General features: G+C 43.4%; 1 protein-coding gene across 5 annotated transcripts in view; it reads left to right on the top strand.

The window, feature by feature from the left end:
• LOC307047197 (oxysterol-binding protein-related protein 10-like) overlaps positions 1–21,077 on the top strand; it is a 139,871-nt gene that overhangs the window by 8,525 nt on the left and 110,269 nt on the right. For 4 of the 5 annotated variants that reach the window (XR_013810367.1, XM_079693980.1, XM_079693981.1 and 1 more), the window contains 2 exons: positions 879–1,057; positions 9,821–9,900. Coding sequence is in view for 4 of the 5 variants with exons in the window: in XM_079693980.1 (XP_079550106.1) it covers positions 879–1,057; positions 9,821–9,900 (259 nt within the window). In the remaining variant the exon portion in view is untranslated. The remainder of the gene's footprint in view (positions 1–878; positions 1,058–9,820; positions 9,901–21,077) is intronic. The other variant, XM_079693982.1, reaches the window with a different exon arrangement.

The following is a 21,077-nucleotide window of genomic DNA, read 5'->3' as shown; positions in this document are numbered from 1 at the left end:
AAGACATGGTTAGAGCTGCCGGAGCGCATCGGTACAACGCAATGTTTCCAAGGAAAAAACAGTATTTTAGAAAAGGAAAAACACTATTTGCAGAATGCGAAGTTATAACCGGGGCATCTGGCTGTGTAGAGTTGGGTGTGGTTATATAGCAGCAGCTTTCTTTCAGCAGATCTAATGAAGTTATCTGTGGCCGGCTGTGCGCACGGCTCTGTGTGCTGGCGTGGCACATCTCAGAGGCTTCATCATTCTTTCTGCTTTTACATGCTGCAGGGATTTCATGAAGTGAAGGAGCTTTTTTACATTATAAATCAGCTGTGAGCAGCAGATACTGTAAGAATCACCTACATTCATTCTTATATCAATGCAGAGTGGTTTACTAACTGTCCTGCTGGGCCAATTCTGTCTAAAGAGCGATCATTGAGAGTGGTAACATAACATTTGAATCCAGCCACAATTTAGCCGTAATTGTTGTGAGCTGGGCTGGGTCGAAGTTCAGGGACGTTTTTTCAGTAGATGTCAACTATACTTGATGCCGTAGGACCCAACAAGATTTTTCTTTCAAACAATTCATTCAACAAGCATACACTTGCAGATAAAGTGATGAATTTCACTGGTAACCGAAGGCAAACGCATGCTTTTTAAGCCAATTGCAAATTATTAAGAACAACCAAAAACTAAAGCTCTTTCTAACCAAAGTGGTTAGCCTAAATAGCCATACTGTATTTGTTTCACTTTGAAATTAGTGAAACATTTAGAGATTTAATAGCTGAGGGTCCAACCCCAACACCCAGCCCTTCTCTCTCTGTCCAACCGCTCTCCATCTCTTGTTTCTTCTTTTAAAACTCTCTTCATCTCTCTCTCCCTTCTCTCTCCTGCAGATATTTTGTTCTGGATCCAGAGGTTGGTCGGCTCCAATATCATCTGAATGAACTGAGTAAGAGCCATGTACCGCCCAGAGGGTCTATGCCTCTCTTAGGAGCCGTGGTGGTCTCAGCTGAAGAGTTTCCATACATGTTTACCATTCAGTCCACTACTGGGGATTCCTACAAACTCAGAGGTAAGAGAATGACTTCCAAACACAGAAGAACAGACACTGTATGACTGTGAATACTGTGGAAATGATTTCATTAACCATAAAGGAACCTCTGCATATCTCAACAACCACTCATCCGATCAGTTGGCAGGTGTTTGGCTGGGGACCATGAAGTGCACTGTGTAATTTACGCTTTATGCAGCATTGGGGGGGTGGGGGGGGGGTTAATAACTAACCTTACAACCGGACTCTACTCGACTTTCCCGGAGTCTTGCTTTAATTTCATACTTTATCTAGCTGGGAATGTTGGTATTGGCAGTAATGGAAGAAAAATATATTTGTTCTAAGAAGATTTATGTAGGGGATAATGTGCAACGAGGTGGTTATTAATAACCACCTCGGATCCTGACGCGAAGTGATCATATTAGCCGCGTTCACACCGCAGTACTTTTCCCACTTTAGTTCCGATATAGTTCAGAAATCTTGCGTTCACACCAAAAAGAGCCAGAACAAAAATTAGTTAATCAGAACCTTTTTTACCCCCTTTTCCGTCCCTGCTAGAGAGCAGGGACTTTAGTGGGAGAAAAAAGTTCCTATGTCTGATTGGCTGGGCAGATTGCAAACCACGCCCCGTAAAACTCCCAAAACGTTTTGTGAAGCCGCCATTTTATTATCCTCGCATTAGCATTATTAGCATTGGCATTAGCCCAGCGCACAAACGCAGAGAGACTAACTTATGGCAACAAAAAATAAAACATGGGAGCGTTGGAGATGAGGAGGTGTCGGCGATTTACTCGGAAGGCTTCAACTCCGGGAACTTCGGGTGGCAGTATACGCCTTGAAGTTGTTTGCGGCCTGCCAGTAAACCTAAAGCAGAAGAAGAAGAAGTGACATCAGCGGTTTCATTTGCCTAATCCTTCCCTCAGGGACTTATTCCGGTGTGAACGCGATCTGTACTTAATTCATGAGAACTAAAGAGTTCTCATGAACTAAGTTCTGATGAACCTTTGTGGGAAAAGTAGTGCGGTGTGAATGCGCCTATTGCTCCCTCTTAGAAAAATGTTTTCCGTTGCATTGCCTACCAACGTCCGAATTGCGGCCACGGCAACATATCCAAAGTTTGATGTTTTCCACAAATATCAAAATGAATATTCAAAATTTATTCTTTATGGTTTTCTGATGGAGAAAACTAATGTTTGTCATCCACAGCTGGTGTTGAAATTACCAAATTATTTCTGCTTTTAAATACTTCTGAAATCAGAATTGAGTATTCGACTAAGCTGCGTATTAAAGTAAAATAGTATTGAACTATTTATGCCACTAAGTAAAAGTCATACTAAATAGTGCTTCAAGTGGAGATTGAAATAAAGCATTATCAGCGCAATGTACCTGATTTAACTTAACAACTGTTTAAGGTGGGGCTTTCAATTCTAACACAATGTTGCATAGTTAAATTAATAATAATGCATCATGCTAAAATTGACGTCCAGCGCTCTGTTGGGAGACAATCACCTGTTACATTTCTCTAACAGTTAAAAATTAAACAATTTTTGGTTTGTGTTTGAGTATCATTGGATCTGTTATTTTGGGGAACAATGAGTAAGAATAGTAACTTAAATCAATGTTTTTCATATCTAAATCCAAATAAGTCTATAGCTTTTTATGGCCTACGGCATTTGCCTACCTTTCCAAAAGTTCAAGTTTTCCCTGAGCTCTTTAAAATAAGATTGTGCCTGACCATTAAAGGCCTTGTAGGCAAGAAGGAGAATTTTAAATTCTATTCTGGATTTGATAGGGAGTAACTGCAGCGCAGCCAATACAGGAGTAATATGATATGTTTCCTCATTCTTGTCAATACGCGTGACGCCACATTTTGAATCGACTTAAGTGTCTTAAGAGTGTCTTTGGTACAGTCTGATAATTATGAAGTACAATCATCAATTTTAAAGTAACATATAGATGGACTTGTTTTTATGCATCGTTTGGAGGGAGGATATGCCAGACTTTTTTGCAAAGTTACATAGATGAAAGAAGACAGTCCTTGAAATGTGTTGTTGGCACCATTAAGATACCAAGTGCTCCAGGGCCGAAGTACTCCTGTGTGACTGTCAGAGAGTTGTGTGAATTGGTCATCTCCATATGTGACAGCTGTGATTTCCTTTTCACACACTTCCTCGCCTGTCCATCTCTGTCTCTTCCTCCCTCTCTTTATCAAACTGATGGCTTTTTGGCGAGGCTGTGTTAAATCCAGATCAGATATTTGTGTCCCTCCTCTGTGTAGCCTCCAAAGCTTTCATCTCATCAGCAGCAAAACAAAGATAAACCAGTCCAGACCGCTATTTGTTCTTTGTTGTCTGGTTTCTGATGCAGGGACAATGTACAAGGAACTTTAATAATGCAATATTACATTTCCTATCAAACATATTGTTACAATCTGTTCCATCAGAAAGGCCTTATTACAAACAGTTGTTAGTGCCAGAGTTGTAATGGAGGCAGAGCAATATTTATATAGCAGAGCTTATGTTATTACACTAATTAAGATATACAAGAGTACAAGTAGCAATTTGTTTGAGCAGGGAAGATAATTGGTTCAGTCCATGATAGTTTCCAAGAAGCAGCCCAGAGAAAGCCCAGATACATACATATACAGTGGGGCAAAAAAGTATTTAGTCAGCCACCAATTGTGCAAGTTCTCCCACTTAAAAAGAAGAGAGAGGCCTGTAATTTTCATCCTAGGTATACCTCAACTATGAGAGACAAAATGAGAAAAATAATCCAGAAAATCACATTGTCTGATTTTTAAAGAATTTATTTGCAAATTATGGTGGAAAATAAGTATTTGGTCACCTACAAACAAACAAGATTTCTGGCTCTCACAGACCTGTAACTTATTCTTTAAGAGCCTCCTCTGTCCTCCACTTGTTAACTGTATTAATGGCACCTGTTTGAACTCGTTATCAGTATAAAAGACACATGTCCACAACCTCAAACAGTCACACTCCAAACTCCACTATGGCCAAGACCAAAGAGCTGTCAAAGGACACCAGAAACAAAATTGTAGACCTGCACCAGGCTGTGAAGACTGAATCTGCAATAGGTAAGCAGCTTGGTATGAATAAATCAACTGTGGGAGCAATTATTAGAAAATGGAAGACACTGATAATCTCCCTCGATCTGGGGCTCCATGCAAGATCTCACCCCGTGGGGTCAAAATGATCACAAGAACGGTGAGCAAAAATCCCAGAATCACACGGGGGGGACCTAGTCAATGACCTGCAGAGAGCTGGGACCAAACTAACAAAGGCTACCATCAGTAACACACTACACCGCCAGGGACTCAAATCCTGCAGTGCCAGACGTGTCCCCCTGCTTAAGCCACTACATGTCCAGGCCCGTCTGAAGTTTGCTAGAGAGCATTTAGATGATCCAGAAGAGGATTGGGAGAATGTCATATGGTCAGATGAAACCTAAATAGAACTTTTTGGTAAAAACTCAACTAGACGTGTTTGGAGGAGAAAGAATGCTGAGTTGCATCCAAAGAACACCATACCTACTGTGAAACATGGGGGTGGAAACATCATGCTTTGGTGCTGTTTTTCTGCAAAGGGACCAGGAAGACTGATCCGTGTAAAGGAAAGAATGAATGGGGCCATGTATCGTGAGATTTTGAGTGACAACCTCCTTCCATCAGCAAGGGCATTGAAGATGAGACGTGGCTGGGTCTTTCAGCATGACAATGATCCCAAACACACCGCCCGGGCAACGAAGGAGTGGCTTCGTAAGAAGCATTTCAAGGTCCTGGAGTGGCCTAGCCAGTCTCCAGATGTCAACCCCATAGAAAATCTTTGGAGTTGAAAGTCCGTGTTGCCCAGCGACAGCCCCAAAACATCACTGCTCTCGAGGAGATCTGCATGGAGGAATGGGCCAAAATACCAGCAACGGTGTGGGAAAACCTTGTGAAGACTTACAGAAAACATTTGACCTCTGTCATTGCCAACACAGGGTATATAACAAAGTATTGAGATGAACTTTTGTTATTGACCAAATACTTATTTTCCACCATAATTTGCAAATAAATTAGATTTTCTGGATTTTTTTTTCTCATTTTGTTTCTCATAGTTGAGGTATACCTAGGATGAAAATGACAGGCCTCTCTCATCTTTTTAAGTGGGAGAACCTGCACAATTGGTGGCTGACTAAATACTTTTTTGCCCCACTGTATATATATATATATATATATAATATATATACTGTATGTATAGGTTTATCGCTTTTGGATTTACACATAATACTTGTTAGTAGGATCAATTCCTAGATGTGTTGGGTGTTTTCAAGAAATGTGTGGACAATTAGAAAAGTTTGAATTAGAGAAGGGGTTCCCAAAGTTTGGGAAGGTGAGCCTCCACTCAGAGAACATAATCACAGCTGCGCCCCCCTCCCAATTATTATTGCTATTATTATTATTATTATTGTTGTTGTTGCTATAATGCAGGGGTATTCAATTGCATTTCGAAGAGGTCCAGTAAGAGAACATTACATAAAATGTTCTGTTCTCGTTACCTTTCTCTTTTTTGATTGGCTGAGCGTCACCTCCTTAAAACATGAAACAATAGCTTTTTTAAACCTCTTTATCTTTATGTTTTAAACATGTTGAGGTTAAGGATGGCAGCTTCCTCATACGTTGCACTCGGAGAGAAATAGTTGAGACGGAGATGTCTTTAGCAGCAGGGAGGAGTAACGTTTCGCCAATGTTGTGAGGTTTACCTGCCTTAGATATCCATAACGCCACTCGGTATGATGCTTCGGTTGCTTTAGTATTCACAGTGTTAAATGGGTAAATGACATTTTTCTGTGACTGCAATTCCTTGAGCTTCCGGTCAAAAAACTCCTGTGGCTTGTTCACCAAACATGGGTGTTTCGTCTCAATATGACGCCGGAGTTTACATGGTCTCATACTGTCTGTGAGACTGACCGTTGAGCGGCCCGACCAAGCAAGTAGGCAGAGGCAGAACGTCCAAAAATATAACCCGACGTGGGCATTTATTAAAATAATGTGCACAAAGTTCACAGAGCCTCAATCCTGCTGCTGTTCACGTGAGCCCAGCCTGCAGCCACCAGGATCTCACACACCCTACCACTCCCCACAAGAAACAGCACTTAAATACACAGACTAACAAGACACAGGTGAGGGGGGAGCAATTAGACACAGGTGAGGGGGGAGGGACAACCCAGGGCCCCAGGTGCGCACAATCACCCGGCCCAAAGCCATCAGTCCATAGTGACGCAGTTCCCTGCGTCACATTTCCTTCCTCCTCTCCCCAGGAAGCACAGTGTCCTATAGTCTCGGTTTCGGGACCACCAGCCAGCCACCCGGCCCCAACGCTGCCATCCGGAAGCTGCTCTGTCCCGTTGCAAGGCGTTGGTCTGCCCCTACTCCAACCCAGGTTCCGTCGACACCTCGGGGGTCCGTTAGCTCGTCCGTTAGCTCGTCCGTTAGCTCGTCCGTTTGCTTCTCCTCCTTGTCTCCATTAGCTCGTCCGTTAGCTCGTCCGTTAGCTCGTCCGTTAGCTTCTCCTCCTTGTCTCCATTAGCTCGTCCGTTAGCTCGTCCGTTAGCTTGCCCGTTAGCTCGTCCGTTAGCTTCTCCTCCTTGTCTCCATTAGCTCGTCCGTTAGCTCGTCCGTTAGCTTGTCCGTTAGCTCCTCCTCCTTGTCTCCGTTAGCTCGTCCGTTAGCTCGTCCGTTAGCTCGTCCATTAGCTCCTCCGGTAGCTCGTCCGTTAGCTAATCCGGTAGCTCGTCCGTTCTGTCTCTCAGCTCGTGCTGCCTGTCTCTCGTCTCCTGCTGCCTCAGCAGCCGTGGCTCCCTGGTCAGTTCCAGGCACAGCAACCCCCAGCCGCGGTTCCTCTCCTTGGTCCCTCTTCTTTCCTCCCATAATTCTCCTTACTTGGTCAGATCCCACTTCTGACAACAATTGTGAAGCTGTTTTGGCCTGTTGTAAGCCGTTGGTCTGCCTCAAGCACGACCCAGGTTCTGTAGACTCCTCGGGGCCTGGGCGCGCCTCCTCGGCCTGCAAACGCCGCTCCTCCCGCTAATTTCTCGTCTCCTGCTGCTTGTCTCTCGTCTCCTCCTCTCGTCAATTGTACCTCCTCACTTGGTCGAATCCCACTTCTGACACCATTTGTGAGACTGACCGTTGAGCGGCTCGACCAAGCAAGGAGGCAGAGGCAGAACGTCCAAACATATAACCCGACGTGGGCATTTATTAAAATAATATGCACAAAGTTCACAGAGCCTCAATCCTGCTGCTGTTCACGCGAGCCCAGCCTGCAGCCACCAGAATCTCACACACCCTACCACTCCCAAAAAGAAACAGCACTTAAATACACAGACTAACAAGACACAGGTTAGGGGGGAGCAATTAGACACAGGTGAGGGGGGAGGGACAACCCAGGGCCGCAGGTGCGCACAATCACCCGGCACAAAGCCATCAGTCCATAGTGACGCAGTTCCCTGTGTCATACTGTCATTAGCTAGCACCTTGTTGCAGATAACACACTGTGGCAGTGGATTGTCATCAGGACCGGTCCACGAAAATCCTAGCTTCAAATAATCATTGTCATACTTCCTCCGTTTTCTGACAGACGATGTCTCCTCTCTCACTTTAGGTAACTTCACTAAAAATCTATCCATATTTTGCCGCTCGAATACATTTAGCTGAAGTTAACTAGCTAGATTGAACTGTTTCTCTTTATTCTTTTCTGGCGGCTGCGTCTCCCTTGAAGCTCTCTGGCGCCCCCCAGGGGAGGCGCGCCTCACACTTTGGGAACCCCTGAATTAGAGCACGCCTCCCCTTTAAAACCTGTTAACCCCAGGGGGCTAAACGCAACATCTTGCAAGAAACAGCGTCTGAGGGCTTCTTAACATTTAACAAACTATGAATGTGTCATACCCACTTAACAGGAAGAAACTCACCTACCTGACGATATGAACAATTTTTTACCAAAACAAAACACAATTCTAACGCCAAGCCTCTGAATGAGCACTAAGTGAAAGAGTGCTAACGCACTTAGCACATAACTCACTGTAGAAATATTTTATACTTCATCGGATCTGCACAAACAAGATATCATATGAAAGCTGTGATTCCACAGATTCCAATTGTATAAGTATCCTCACTCCACGACTCCAAAACTCAGGGCAGCGAAGGCGAAACCAGACAACACATAACTTAGCTTTACGTAGCCAAAACGGAAAATACGTCTTACCTTTGCTGTTTTCTGATCAAAGTTGTGTTCAAGGGCATTCAAACGCATAAACACGCTGCTGAAGGTTAATCCAATGTCTCTGTGTCCCTTTGAAATGATTACTGATAATCCATCATGACATTTATGGCAATAACCGGAGTTTTCATATATAGCTGCTATGAGAGCTACGAGAGTGTATGAGAGCCTCCAGTTTTGGGCATTCTGGCTACGCATCACTCAATTCAATGGTAATGTTTAGATGGATTTAGGAACTTCCCCTCGATTCTATTGGCTCTAACGGTTCAAAAGTAGTGTCAATCACCAAAATCGACCGATGGGTTCCAGAGAAATGGCAAATCCACCCAAATGATCCCAGAAGTGTGTTTTTTTCTTTCTAAATCTCTCTAAAAAGGTTGAATTTAACTTGTTTTGCATCAATCTTGATACAGGGTACTTATTATATGTTATAGTTTGGATTCCTAAAGCTTTTTGTCTACTATCCCATCATTCAAGGGTGGTTTTCACTATAAGTAATGTTAATGTTTGTTCAATCTGAATTTACTTTAAAATAAACATCTATATTGATTCTGACTTTTCTACATCCAACTCACATGTGTATCATTGCTTTGAGAAAAAAGATGATTAATTTACCCCTTTTAGAAGTGAAAATATAGTCCAGGGTTTCTCAAACTCCGGACCAAGGTCCGGATCCGGACCGAACTGCAAATCAATCCGGACCGTACCCTGTGTCCCATTATTAAAAAAAAAAAGAATAAAAAAAAAAAATGTATGTAAATCTGATGTAAATTAAAGTGGACCTATGATGCTATATTGGAAACATATATTGTAGGGCCATACCTATACAAAATATGTCTGTGAAGTTTTTTGCTTAAAATACCAAATAGATCACCCATTGTAGCCATCCCTCATACTGCTCATACCCCTCTTTTGCGGCCCTGTTAGAGAAACGCGGATTTTGGGTCCTTTAGCTTTAAAAAAATAAAAAGAGGAGGCGGAGCAAATGCCTGATCAGAATTCTACCGGAGCTAAAGTTAAATTCTGCTGTGATAAAACGCCATCCTGTTCTAAACCACATCAAAGATTATTTCTGAAACAGTATGGAGCTCAAAGGCGTTTTCTCTTGCGGATTTATCACAAGGTGAGTTCCTTTTTTTATTTCTTGCTTTTTAAACACGTGCTCTCCAGTACAGGTTAGCTCTGAGTGTTAGCGAGGCTTGCTAATGTAAACAAAGACGAAATTACGTCCAAAACATGTCAGGCATTGTTTCGGACCATTGAACTTGTATAAAATTCACAAGTGGACCTTTAACAAAAAAGTTTGAGTACCCCTGATATAGTCATTTGTTCTGGGAATTTCATTTCTGAGCCTGAGGCCTGAAAAACAGGCTTGGGGCTTAACAGGTTTACAGTTAAAGCACAGTAAAAAAAACATAACCTTCGATGTAGCTGATTTCCCGGCCCAGGGACAGACAGCAGGAAACACTCACATTGATTCTGTGCCTCTGTGTTCTGTTCCTGATAGCACTGGACGCCAAGGAGCAAGAGTTATGGATGACTCAGCTCCAGCTGTGTTCCCGACGCCACTCTGACAGCAGCGCCAAGGTATACACTCTCACTCACTCACTCACTCACTCACTCACTCACTCACTCACTCACTCACTCACTCACTCACTCACTCACTCACTCACTCACTCACTCACTCACTCACTCACTCACACACACACACACACACACACACACACATACACACACACACACACACACACACACACACACACACACACACACACACACACACACACACACACACACACACACACACACACACACTAAACCTGATACTGAGCCTCTCCACATGGATCCTCTTCTTTGCTTCCCTATAGACTGATGCAGTGTTGACATACTTTGTAGGCCAAACCGGAAGTTAGCATCACAAAGGGTCCCTCGTCGAAAAGCAATTTGATTTCCCCGGATTTCAGTACATAGCAGAGAATAAGCTTTGTGGCCAACACTAGTTTATGATATGTAACGCATAATCTCCACTTAAAAACACTGCTTTGTACATTTTTAAGCATAAATGTAATGGGCAGAAGTAAAAAGCTAATGATAGGCTATAAACGATCTACATCACAGAAGAGTTGCGCATCACCACCATTATTCTAAAGGCGGACTCGCGTCGTGTGCAACAACACATAGATGCTTCGGACATTCACAAGTGGAGGATTTACTGACGTATTTTATCTTGTAGAAGCAATGTGAACGCGTGTGTTGGCCACACACCTTATTTCAGCCTTCTATCCGCAAACACGTTCAAAATACCATATCATTCAAGACAAGGGAACCAGAAGTGGTTAATGATTAGTCTTGTTGGGCTTTTAGGACTCATTACTGCACCACTCTAGATATAGGTTTTATTCCTATCTTTATTCAAGAGCATGTTTCTTCAAGAAGCCCCCTGCTGGTAGATTATATGCTTCTGTTCAAACTACATGATTGCACTCAGAACCTACCTTGGTTGGTTTTTGGCTAAAGGTTACACAAGCCAAAGAAATCGTTATGACATCATAAAGTGGCCAAAATCAGGTTTTTATTTAAATGGTTCAGGACAAAAAGTGAGCAAATCTTTTTTTCTGAAACTTTCACAATCTCTACACAGAGAGGACATGTTTATGTATAAAAGACATGAAAAATGCATAATAGGTCCCCTTTAAACCAGGTTCTGTCATCCACTTTTGGAACTGTTTTTGAAACTGTACTTTTATAAAATAGCTACACTTTAACCAACATGTTTGTTGCTGTACACTGGCAAGGATGGCGTGCATCAACCATGTAACCTCATTCCTTTTTGGTGGCTGCACACAGAGGGTTATTATGTATTATGACGCACAGGGGACCCCCTCACCTCTCAACATAGTTTTTTAAAAACAGACATTTATTTCCCCATGGTGACTAATGGAAAAAAAATGAATTCTATGTTCTCCATCTGGCTCTGCCTTTGGCAATGGCCCTACATTTATTTGTCTCCGTAGACGGGTTGGTCGGTAGAAGAAACGTACTAACTAGTGCCTTTTAAAAGAGGCCAACAGAAAATAACAACAAATTGAAGATATATAGCTTGGCCAAACCTTATACCAAACCAGTTAAAAAGACCATACAAAAAAGACTGATTCCCCCCCCCCTTGACATGAAATCCCATGGTTCGGCCCAAATGGCTGCTTCACTATTTAGCAGTCCTCAACCCTCAGCCAAACCTTTTGCTGAACCAGGAAGGAACCTCCCGCAATGGCCAGGGTAACCCAAAGACAAAGAAAAAATAATTAATATAAAAAAATACCTGTGTTAACTGTGCTAAAACATGTCAGATGAAGCTTTGTGAAGCTTTCAAGCTTTCCAGACAATTGGTTTCTCAAGGCTTAATTTGCTTAACACAAACCCTCAAAGAGTGTGAAACAGGCAGACATGACATCTCAACAGTGTGATCTTTGTTGTAGTGACTTGTTGTAGAACTGTTAAGCGTCAGTGGATTTAACCAATCTGAACCAGCTCATGGTATCGACGGGCAGCGAGGCATCAATGACTTTCCTGGCCTAAAACGACACAAGCCTCGATATTCGCTTCACAAAAAACCTCCTGGATTACTCGACCAGACCGATCACTAGTTTAAATCACATAAACAGTTAACCATATAAATAAATTCTGTGGTGTTGATTGTTGGAAAACCTGCAATGTGCAATACAGACACTTTTATTTGTAATTTTACTGTGCAATTATCAATTTTATGTGAAAAACATACATTTTGTATTACATTCTTTTTCATACATTTCTCAACACCGTATGTTACTCATGTCACTTAGTTTATTTAATTGCTGCTACACTTTTATCCATGGAGGTGTGCTTATCTGTCTTTATGTTTTATTCTATTACTAATGTGTGTTTTTCTTGTCTTTATTTAATAAGTTAGCTTACTCTTTATTATTGCATGCCTTTTTAACCTGCCATGCCACTTTTGCTGTACCACTGTACATTTCCCCGGATGCGGGATGAATAAAGGAATTCTGATTTCTTATTCTGATAGAGGTGAGAGTGCAGCGTGATTGCATGACTCACTTTTTAAATGTTGGTTTTCTAGGGCAAGAGCTTCACAGGTTGGGATGATAGAAGGACTGCTAATATGAAAGTGTTTCACTTGCTTACATATGAGGTCGAGTTAAGGAATTGATTTGACTGCCTGGCTAACTTCTGGCTGTCTGCCCTCTGAACATTAGGAACACTGTCTGCTGAGCCTTAGATGAGTCATTTATTGAAGATGATGGAGTGTGTCTGTTAAAGGTCTAAATGCAAAGAAACAGAGAAAGAAAGAGGCCATGACATATTAAACTGTTTTTGTTTTGTTTTTCTAAAGATATTATTTGGGGGAGAGAGTGCCTTTATTTCAGCGTTGAGACAAAAGGGATGACATTTCCAAATAATCCCACAATAGTGTTTCTGCTTTTGGTAAATCCAAAAGTAAAAAAGGTGTATGCGTAATTTTTTTAGATTTTTACAGGCGGTGCTTAGAAGATGTCAACAAGTCCTCCTAACTTTTATTTTGTTCAATGCTTTCGGAACCAATTCTTATGACCATCTTTGTCCCAACCTTTCTCAGCCTAGTTTAGGTCTGGGATAACTTGTTAGACAAACGTCTGCATGGGTGTTTTTATGTTTCCACAAACATCTAATACACTTTTGAAGATGTTCTATTGGATCTCCTTTTCCCGCTGTTGTGATTATGTATCACATCAGCATTTTCATTTGATATAATTATAAAGCAATACATCTTTCTTGGTTCTCTGGAAGAGAGACAGGAAGTGATTGTCTCATTTTCCTCTCCTGTTAGAGAGTGATTTGGTTTCTTAGAAGCAAAACAAATTGAGGGGAAAAACAGGCCATTGAAGTACACATGATACATTTGTTTTATGTATGGATACAAGCTCCCAGCATGAAGGAAATTGCTCCTATAATATCTTTATTATAGGAGCAATTAGAGGCTGGATATTATACCTGTGTGTGATAAAGTACTGTAGGTAAGGGCAGTCGTGGTTTGTTGGCTAAGCAAAGGCAGAGTAAAGGGAACAAAGTGTCACACCAAAACAAAAACACTATAATGGCTCTAAGCATCTTAATTGAAGTGGATCAAAGTTTTCCACATCAGTATTAGTCCCTTCCTGCCTCCCATGGCTGAGAGCAAAGCAATAACCATGGATGTGTAAAGGGAACGGGATACAGCATTGTAGACAGGGCCTCATAGTTCCTCAGTGTGGCATGATCCCAAAATGGAGAGAATGTAGATAAAAAAATGTACCAGGATCATCCCGGGCCTTGGGACCATGATCTGCCACAGACAAAATGTCAACTCTTTAAAGCAGCGTAGTAATTGTAACTGGCTTTAACTCAAATGATGTATGCATTTGCATATACTTTATTCCCTTTATAGACTACAAATACAGTAAAAAAAAACATCCAATGTATTGTAATGAAGGTCAAATGGTTGACATTTTTAAGCATTTAAGAAATGATCAGCTATCACAAATCCTAAAACATAAAAGGGTAAAATGTAATTTATTTCAGATTTTAGTCACAGCCTCAATGCATGTCCCTGTCTCCTGGTTCATTGGTCTATCGTGTTTACTTTTGAGATAAATCCAAAAATGTATTTGTAACAATTACGAGTACAGTAGAGCCTTAACGTCAGTGAACACACCCAGTTAGTTATCAACTACACACTATTATCCGTATCCTCAAGGTTATAAGGAACATTGTAATTCTACACATAAAGTGCACATAAGGTGCATATGAATGAAAAGAGTTTCAGCTAATTGTTTCTGAAGTCTGCATGCATACTTGATTTGAGCTGTGACAGCATTGTGTCTTGTAATAGCTTTGCTCTTGCTTTTTCATAACCCAGCGCTGATGACTCACTCTCCCCTGAGAGCGCGGCGTGTGAGTGAAGCACGATCTGAGCGCTGCCTGTTCGTATGTGTGAGAGTGTCTGAGAGAGTGACAAGGAATGTGATAAAAAAGACATAATTACATCTCTTTATATATATATATGCACCTTGGCCAGCATATACTGTATGTATACATGGTTGGGAGTGTTACTTTATAAATGTATTCTGTTAAGCCCCTGTCACACTGTCCCGAAATTGACACCCGATGGACACACGAATATGGAATTGTGAATTTCGCACGAAGATGGCCCCGAATCACACACGAAGGCAAAATTTACATTACATTTAAGACATACAACTGCAACGAAAGTAACACAAACAATTATGTTAAAGTATTATGATACTGTACTGATATTTTCCGACTTTGTTCTTTACTTTCTCAGTCTTTATATGTAGAAGATATTAAGTTTTCTCCGTCATGTTGTTTCCATAGCAACAACAACTTCCTCACCTTCAAAATAATATATTATATCCTTTTTAGTTTCACAGAACACAAATTGGGTTATTTACATAATATGTTTACATGATTTTGTTGTGCAATAAAACAACCAGATGGACGCACGATAAAGGAAATGTTCAAATTCGGCTCTGATCGTAGCAACATCAGGCCATTCGTGAGGGCATCTTAAGCCATCGTATGACCGGCGGTGGAGTTTCTCAGGCTCCGGCAGCAACTTCGGGAGCGGTGGCAACATCTTTGGCATCACAAAGCATTGCCGAAGGACCTTGTGAAGGTTCATTTTCGTGTTGACTTCGTGTGTCCATTTTGCCCTTCGTAAGGCATTCGTGAGGGCATCTTAAGCCATCGTATGACCGCCGGTGGAATTTATCAGGCTCCGGCAGCAACTTCGGGAGCGGTGGCAAAAAGAGGGAATTCTCTCCACAAAATGTGAATGCCCATGTGGAGAATGGAAATGCAGTCATGCGGCTGCATGAGCCATCTTTGCCATCCACAATTTCAGCTGCACTGACATCCCCTGTCAGTGGAAGAAGCCAAAGGCAGCTAAACGTATGCATTCAGTGGAGGATGTTGCAATGTTGTGGCTGTTAGAGTGTTAGGTTTCCTGTCAGCTCGTCTGTTGGGAAGATATAAAATATTAGTTTCATGGAAGTCACACCATCACATATAAGAGCATTAAGACATACAGTACATAGGCTAAAACAAAACATGTAAAGATATAACCTTGCACTTTGATAAGTCTCGTGAACATTTTCACTATTTTGACATTTTCAAAATTGATAAAAATTGAACTAAATAAATAAATGGTAGATTAATCCATATTGAAAATAGGTGTCAGCTTCTACACTAATTATAATAGTTATATTTCTTAATTAATTAGGATAAGATATTACTGTATTGATCCCAATTTGGGAAATGTTTGTGTTGCAGCAGCATAACAAGAAAACAAAATATAAGTTATTATATATACAAAAGTATGTGAGGGATGGGATATTAAATTGAATATAAATGTAAAATGTACATGTGATTTTACGTCCAAGAGAACCTATGGAGCAGAGAGTTCTCTGCCAGCCAGAGGTGATTTGTTATTAGTTCAATATGTCAAACTGATTTCCCTGACTACAATCTTTAGTTACATGGTGAAACGTTATGCTGCTTGTACTAATTAGACTTATCATATAAGCCACGCAGGTTTTAATAGGATGTATTCATTATCTTTACTTATGTTGCGGTCTTTTCAGCAGCGCCATCTCTAAAACGGCGATACAGTCACTACCCATCATTTACATTTCACCGTAACATGGACAAAAATGTAACGTCAGCTTACCTCATGGCATGAATCCAGACTCTCCTTTGGAAAACATTGGCCGGGAAACGATAGAACAAGCACGTTTCATGCAAAGACCTGTGGCTGCAACCCGGAGCAAAGCAACAAACCATTGCGTAGCTAACTAGTAGTGCTAGCTTTAGCTAACGTTAGCTAACGAAACGAACTGCCGAGTAAAATTGGAAAACACTGGTAATTAATTATTCTATAATTTGTAAAACTACGCTGTTAAAAACAACAATTTCAAAAATACAGATTCTAATGGTCAGATATAGATATACAGATACTAAAGATATGCATGTACTTGCTTTCAAGCAGAACATAGGGGAAAACAAACTTAGCGGGAGTGTTTACGTGTTAGGCGTAATGACGTACAACGGCCTCGACAATTTCTGTAGTCCTATTCAGCCACTCGGTAACAACCATCGTTTTTCAGACACGTAAACTCTTCAAAAATCACCAGTGGGGTCACTGCTGATGTATTTAATGTTGTAGAACAAAACGTGATTTATCTCTTAAATTTGTGTCAACCACAGACCTTATTTCGAGCTATTTTCCAAAACCCTATGGTCAAAATGCATTGCTTTTTGAGGAAGGAACCGGAAGTGCTAAAAATGCTAACTTACTTCCGGGTTTTTGGACGCGTCACTGCGGTTCTCTATTGGGTAATCCCCCTGCGCACCCGCGCAGCACTGAAACACTTGTAGTCCACGCCCACCCGCAAGGTGGGCCCCGCCCTCGGGCCTCCTTCCGGTATAAATAGGAAGGAGGCCCGGCAATCTGCTCCCTCTTATCTTCAGCAAACCTCGGCAGTTACTGAAGCACAGAACCATTAAACATCATGAGCAACAACTGCATCCGAAATTGTCCCTCATGTGGATATATCATGAGCTATGACCAGCACGCAATGTGCGAATCCTGCCTGGGGCCAGAGCACGAGGATTTCTGCGTGGGTGACACAGATCCAGCGCCACCTCGGGCTGCAGCAGGCGTCTGTTACGGAGACGGCCAGAAAAGTGCTAATGGACGCTCCAATCAGCCCGTACGGGATGTTCAGACCCCAGTTCCACGCCATGGTGGAGTCCATGAAGACGGCCGCGGAACAGGCGGACGGCATTCGCCAGCATGTGAGCTGGCTCCAGCCTGCTGAGTGCCCACAGCGGCACCAACGCCGCAGCAGCCGCGGCCACAGGAGGCCGCACGCGGAGAGACGCCCACAGCAACCGCCTCGGCGTCAGACTCGCCCTTCGGCGGCTGCAGGGGCTCCGTCCCAAGTCTCCGCTCCCCCGCCACCCCAGAGACAGGGTCCCCCGGCGGCGAGTCAAAGGGGAGTGAGGCTCCCCCGCTCCTGGTGTGCTCCGAGAGAGCCTCACGACCTGCAGCTGCCTTTAACCTGTCGGTTAATAGCCGGCAGGGCTCGTTGCTAAAGCCTGGTTTTAACCTGTCGGTTAATAAAATTCAGAGCTCGCGGTATTCCTCTGTCCCAGATATGCCTCCTACACACGGTCATAATAACCCAAGAGCACCGTTATAATGCCTTGTGTGGAGACAGGGTATATGCAGGAATCCTGAGGTCAAATTTAATACCTTTTAAGACCTTTTTGAAGACCCTTTCCATACATTTTAAGACCTCATCGCAACTTTGAGTTCTAACCGGTTACATTGGCGACACACTTTACCTCACATTTACTATATTGATTGTAAGATAGCACAACTAAACAGAGTGCAGACAGACTACTGAAGCCTCCTTTCCACATGAACTTCAACCTCTCTGTGAAGGTCAAGTTTAATGCAGTATGCTGCTTTTTTGCTTCGGTAGACTCTGTGCTCTTTCATTCCAGTAAAACTCCTCAGAAACTATTAGAAACCAGTATTTGACCAATAAACAAAACAATTGACAAAATTTTGAACTATGAAATATATTTAACTTTGGTGAGCTTTAGCGGGGTAATGCCATACAGGAGCTCTCTCACAAATACCCAGGGGTTAAATTGGGCTGGGGCTGTCCGGGGCTAAGCCTGGCACATAGGACAATGCTCTGACGTCATCACCCTCACACATTTGTCGTATGTTTACAAAAAAGGATATTTATGTTAAGACTTTTCTCGTTCTTAATATAGACTATATTTAGGGTCAATATGTGTTCACTTTACTTTAAAATAGCAGATCTCTGTGACCGGATATAGTTTGGCTTTGACCCCGGCCCCACAAGGACGCATACGGTAAAACGCGTACGCAAGCGCAAAAAAGTATTCCGTTCACACGCATTCGACTCATTAATGTGTCCGTTCACACTAGACCGCTGGAAATGCTGGAAACGCTGTAGTACATATGCCAGGCCTGTAAGTGGCGCTGCTCCCGCCACAAAATACACCAAAAGCAGCGAAGAAGACCCCGGAGCATGGTTGCCATGGTTGCCCTTCTGTTTATTCTCCGCGGTGGACAGCTCTCTCAGGTAGTCCACCAGCAGATGAAAAACACCCACCTCCCCGCCTCTTCCAAGGAACGAGGGGACCGTGCGGCAGAGTTTCCGTTAAAAAGATGTTCCGCTGGTCAACATGTCCGTTAAAGTTGAAATCTTCCGTACAAAATTATAAAAGTGCCGGTCAGAGGTGTTCTTTGTTATTTATTGAGCTTTAAAACAAATTGATAACGACTCTGTTCTCTGTATAATAATATAATAATATTTAATAAACAGTGCCTGCCTCTCTTTTCCTCCCCCTCTTCTGACAGCCCAGCAGCAGCAGGAGACGTGGGGAGAGGGAGGCGGGGCTATTTCTTCGTTATCAGAAAATGACCATATAGGGCTTACACACGGAGCCTTTGGACCCCCCAGAGCGTTGCGTATGCCGGTCTGCTCAGAGCGGAGCAAGGCAACGAAACTTAAAATAATAAGCAGCATTTTACGGCGCGCTATGCATGGGGCCGCCTTGGGGGGTTTCCCGACATGTCGTTTCAGTAAATTAAAGGGTGTTTCATGTTATCGTTGCTGTGGGACTTCTTAATACCTTGGAAAATGCCGTTTAATACTTTTTAATACTTTTTAATAGCCTTAATTTTTGCTAAATTGATTTATTAACTTTTAATACTTTTTAAGACCCCGCAGACACCCTGGGACAGCATGCACACACCTCTCATCCCCTGGGCGTGTACGCGCCTCATGATGAGAGACGGAGTGAAATGCAGCGTGTGGAAACTCCCTCGCAGCCCTTTTGCCTCACGGGCAGCGGCGGTGATGTCGTGGCTCGTCACCATAAGATGGACTTTTATTAATCCCTCGTGGTGAAATTGTTTCTCTGCATTTGACCCATCCTAGCGTTAGGAGCAGTGTACTGCCATTTTGAACGGCGCCCGGGGACCAGTGTAGGGAACGGTGCCTTGCTCAGGGACACCTTGGTAGCACTTGGTCTTGCCGGGACTTGAACTGGTGACCTTCCAGTTGCCATGCCAACTCCCTATCGACTTCGCCACCACCGCCCCATGACCACCATTACGGCACATCACAGAGAAGCCTCTCCCCCCCAGCAGTTCCATGGGATACAAGAAACACTCCTGTCATCCCAGGAACAGTGTCTTGCGCGGTTTTTACTCCGCTATTTTTCTAAATCTTGGGAAAAAATGGGGGAGTCGCCCCATTGCTGTACAATCAATGTGTTGATTTGCACAGACAACAGGCCACGGCTATGGAAGCAGCCTACCTCAATCGCCAGGGAGGAGTACGATCTGCGCAGCTTCTGAACGCAGCCAGGCGGCTGCTGTTCTGGGCGCGCACACACGTTGCTCTCATCAGAGCAATGTATATTCCCGGTGAATTGAACAGAGGGGCTCGCAGAGCGCAGCAGCCGTGTTATGCGAGGAGTACGGAGACTCAGACCTGTGTCACACACACTGGCGCCTCAGTGGGATTTGGCTTTGGTGTTACGCGCACTAAAGCAAAGCCCCATTTGAACCTTTGGATCAGGTTCCCCTTAAACTGTTGTCAGCCAAAGTAGTATTACTTTTGGCTCTATCAGCGAAAAGGGTGAGTGATTTGTCTGCTCTCTCTGTGGCTCCGTCATGCCTCCGGATCCAAGGAGATGGCAGTTCAGCTGTTTTACGCCCTAACCCGGCTTTAATGCCAAAGGTCATCACAAACTCGTTAGAGTCATGAGTGATCACCTTGGATGGCTTCTTTCGCCCTCCTCACAGGTCGGAGGAAGAAGCCGCGTCTCATCTCCTCTGTCCTGTGCGCACGCTGTCCTGCTAGTGGCGCGCACGGCTGCCTTGCGCCATTCTCAGCGCCTGTTTGTGCATTATAGAGAGCGGTCAATCGGGCAGCCTCTGTCTGCACAACGGCTGTCACACTGGCTGTGTGAAGCTGTGTCACAGGCATATGTCTCCTCATGGGGTGGATCCCCTGGAGAACATCAATGCGCACTCCACCAGAGGAATGTCCTCCTCCACGGCTTTGCACGGAGGAATGTCAGTGGAAGACATTTGCACTGCTGCATCTTTTTCTTCCCCCTGTTCATTTATTCAATTGTATTTAAGGGATGTCTCCCATTCCTCTCTGACACACCCTGTACGGAGTGTCTTGTCAGAGTGAGTTACGTCAGGGATCCAGCTGGGCGCTCTCCTGTCTGACACGCAGAGAGCTGCTGTTCCCCTTCTATGATCGCTGGGCAAGGTGGGACCTTCGTCTCCACTTTCTCACAGCGGCTGGGTATGTATTGTTGTACAGGTCGCTGGTGTGAACTGGCTTGATCTGGGACACGTGAAAAGTGGGATGGATCTTCATGGTTCTGGGGAGTTTCAGGCGGACAGCAGAGGGGTTAATTATGCGCACAATGGGGAAGGGGCCAATAAACCGAGGGGACAACTTCTTGGACTCGGTAAGGAGGGGGATATTTTTGGAAGACAACCAAACAGATTCTCCAGGGGCGTGAGGAGGAGCGACATGTCTATGGCGGTTGGCAGATTGTTGGTTTTTGGCGGAAGTCCGGAGGAGAGCTGAGCGAGTGTCCCT

Source organism: Notothenia rossii, assembly GCF_949606895.1.
Source record: "Notothenia rossii genome assembly, chromosome: 7".
Classification (NCBI taxonomy): Eukaryota; Metazoa; Chordata; class Actinopteri; order Perciformes; family Nototheniidae; genus Notothenia; species Notothenia rossii.
The sequence above is the reverse complement of the archived record's forward strand: the minus strand, read 5'-3'. Positions and strand labels throughout refer to the sequence as shown.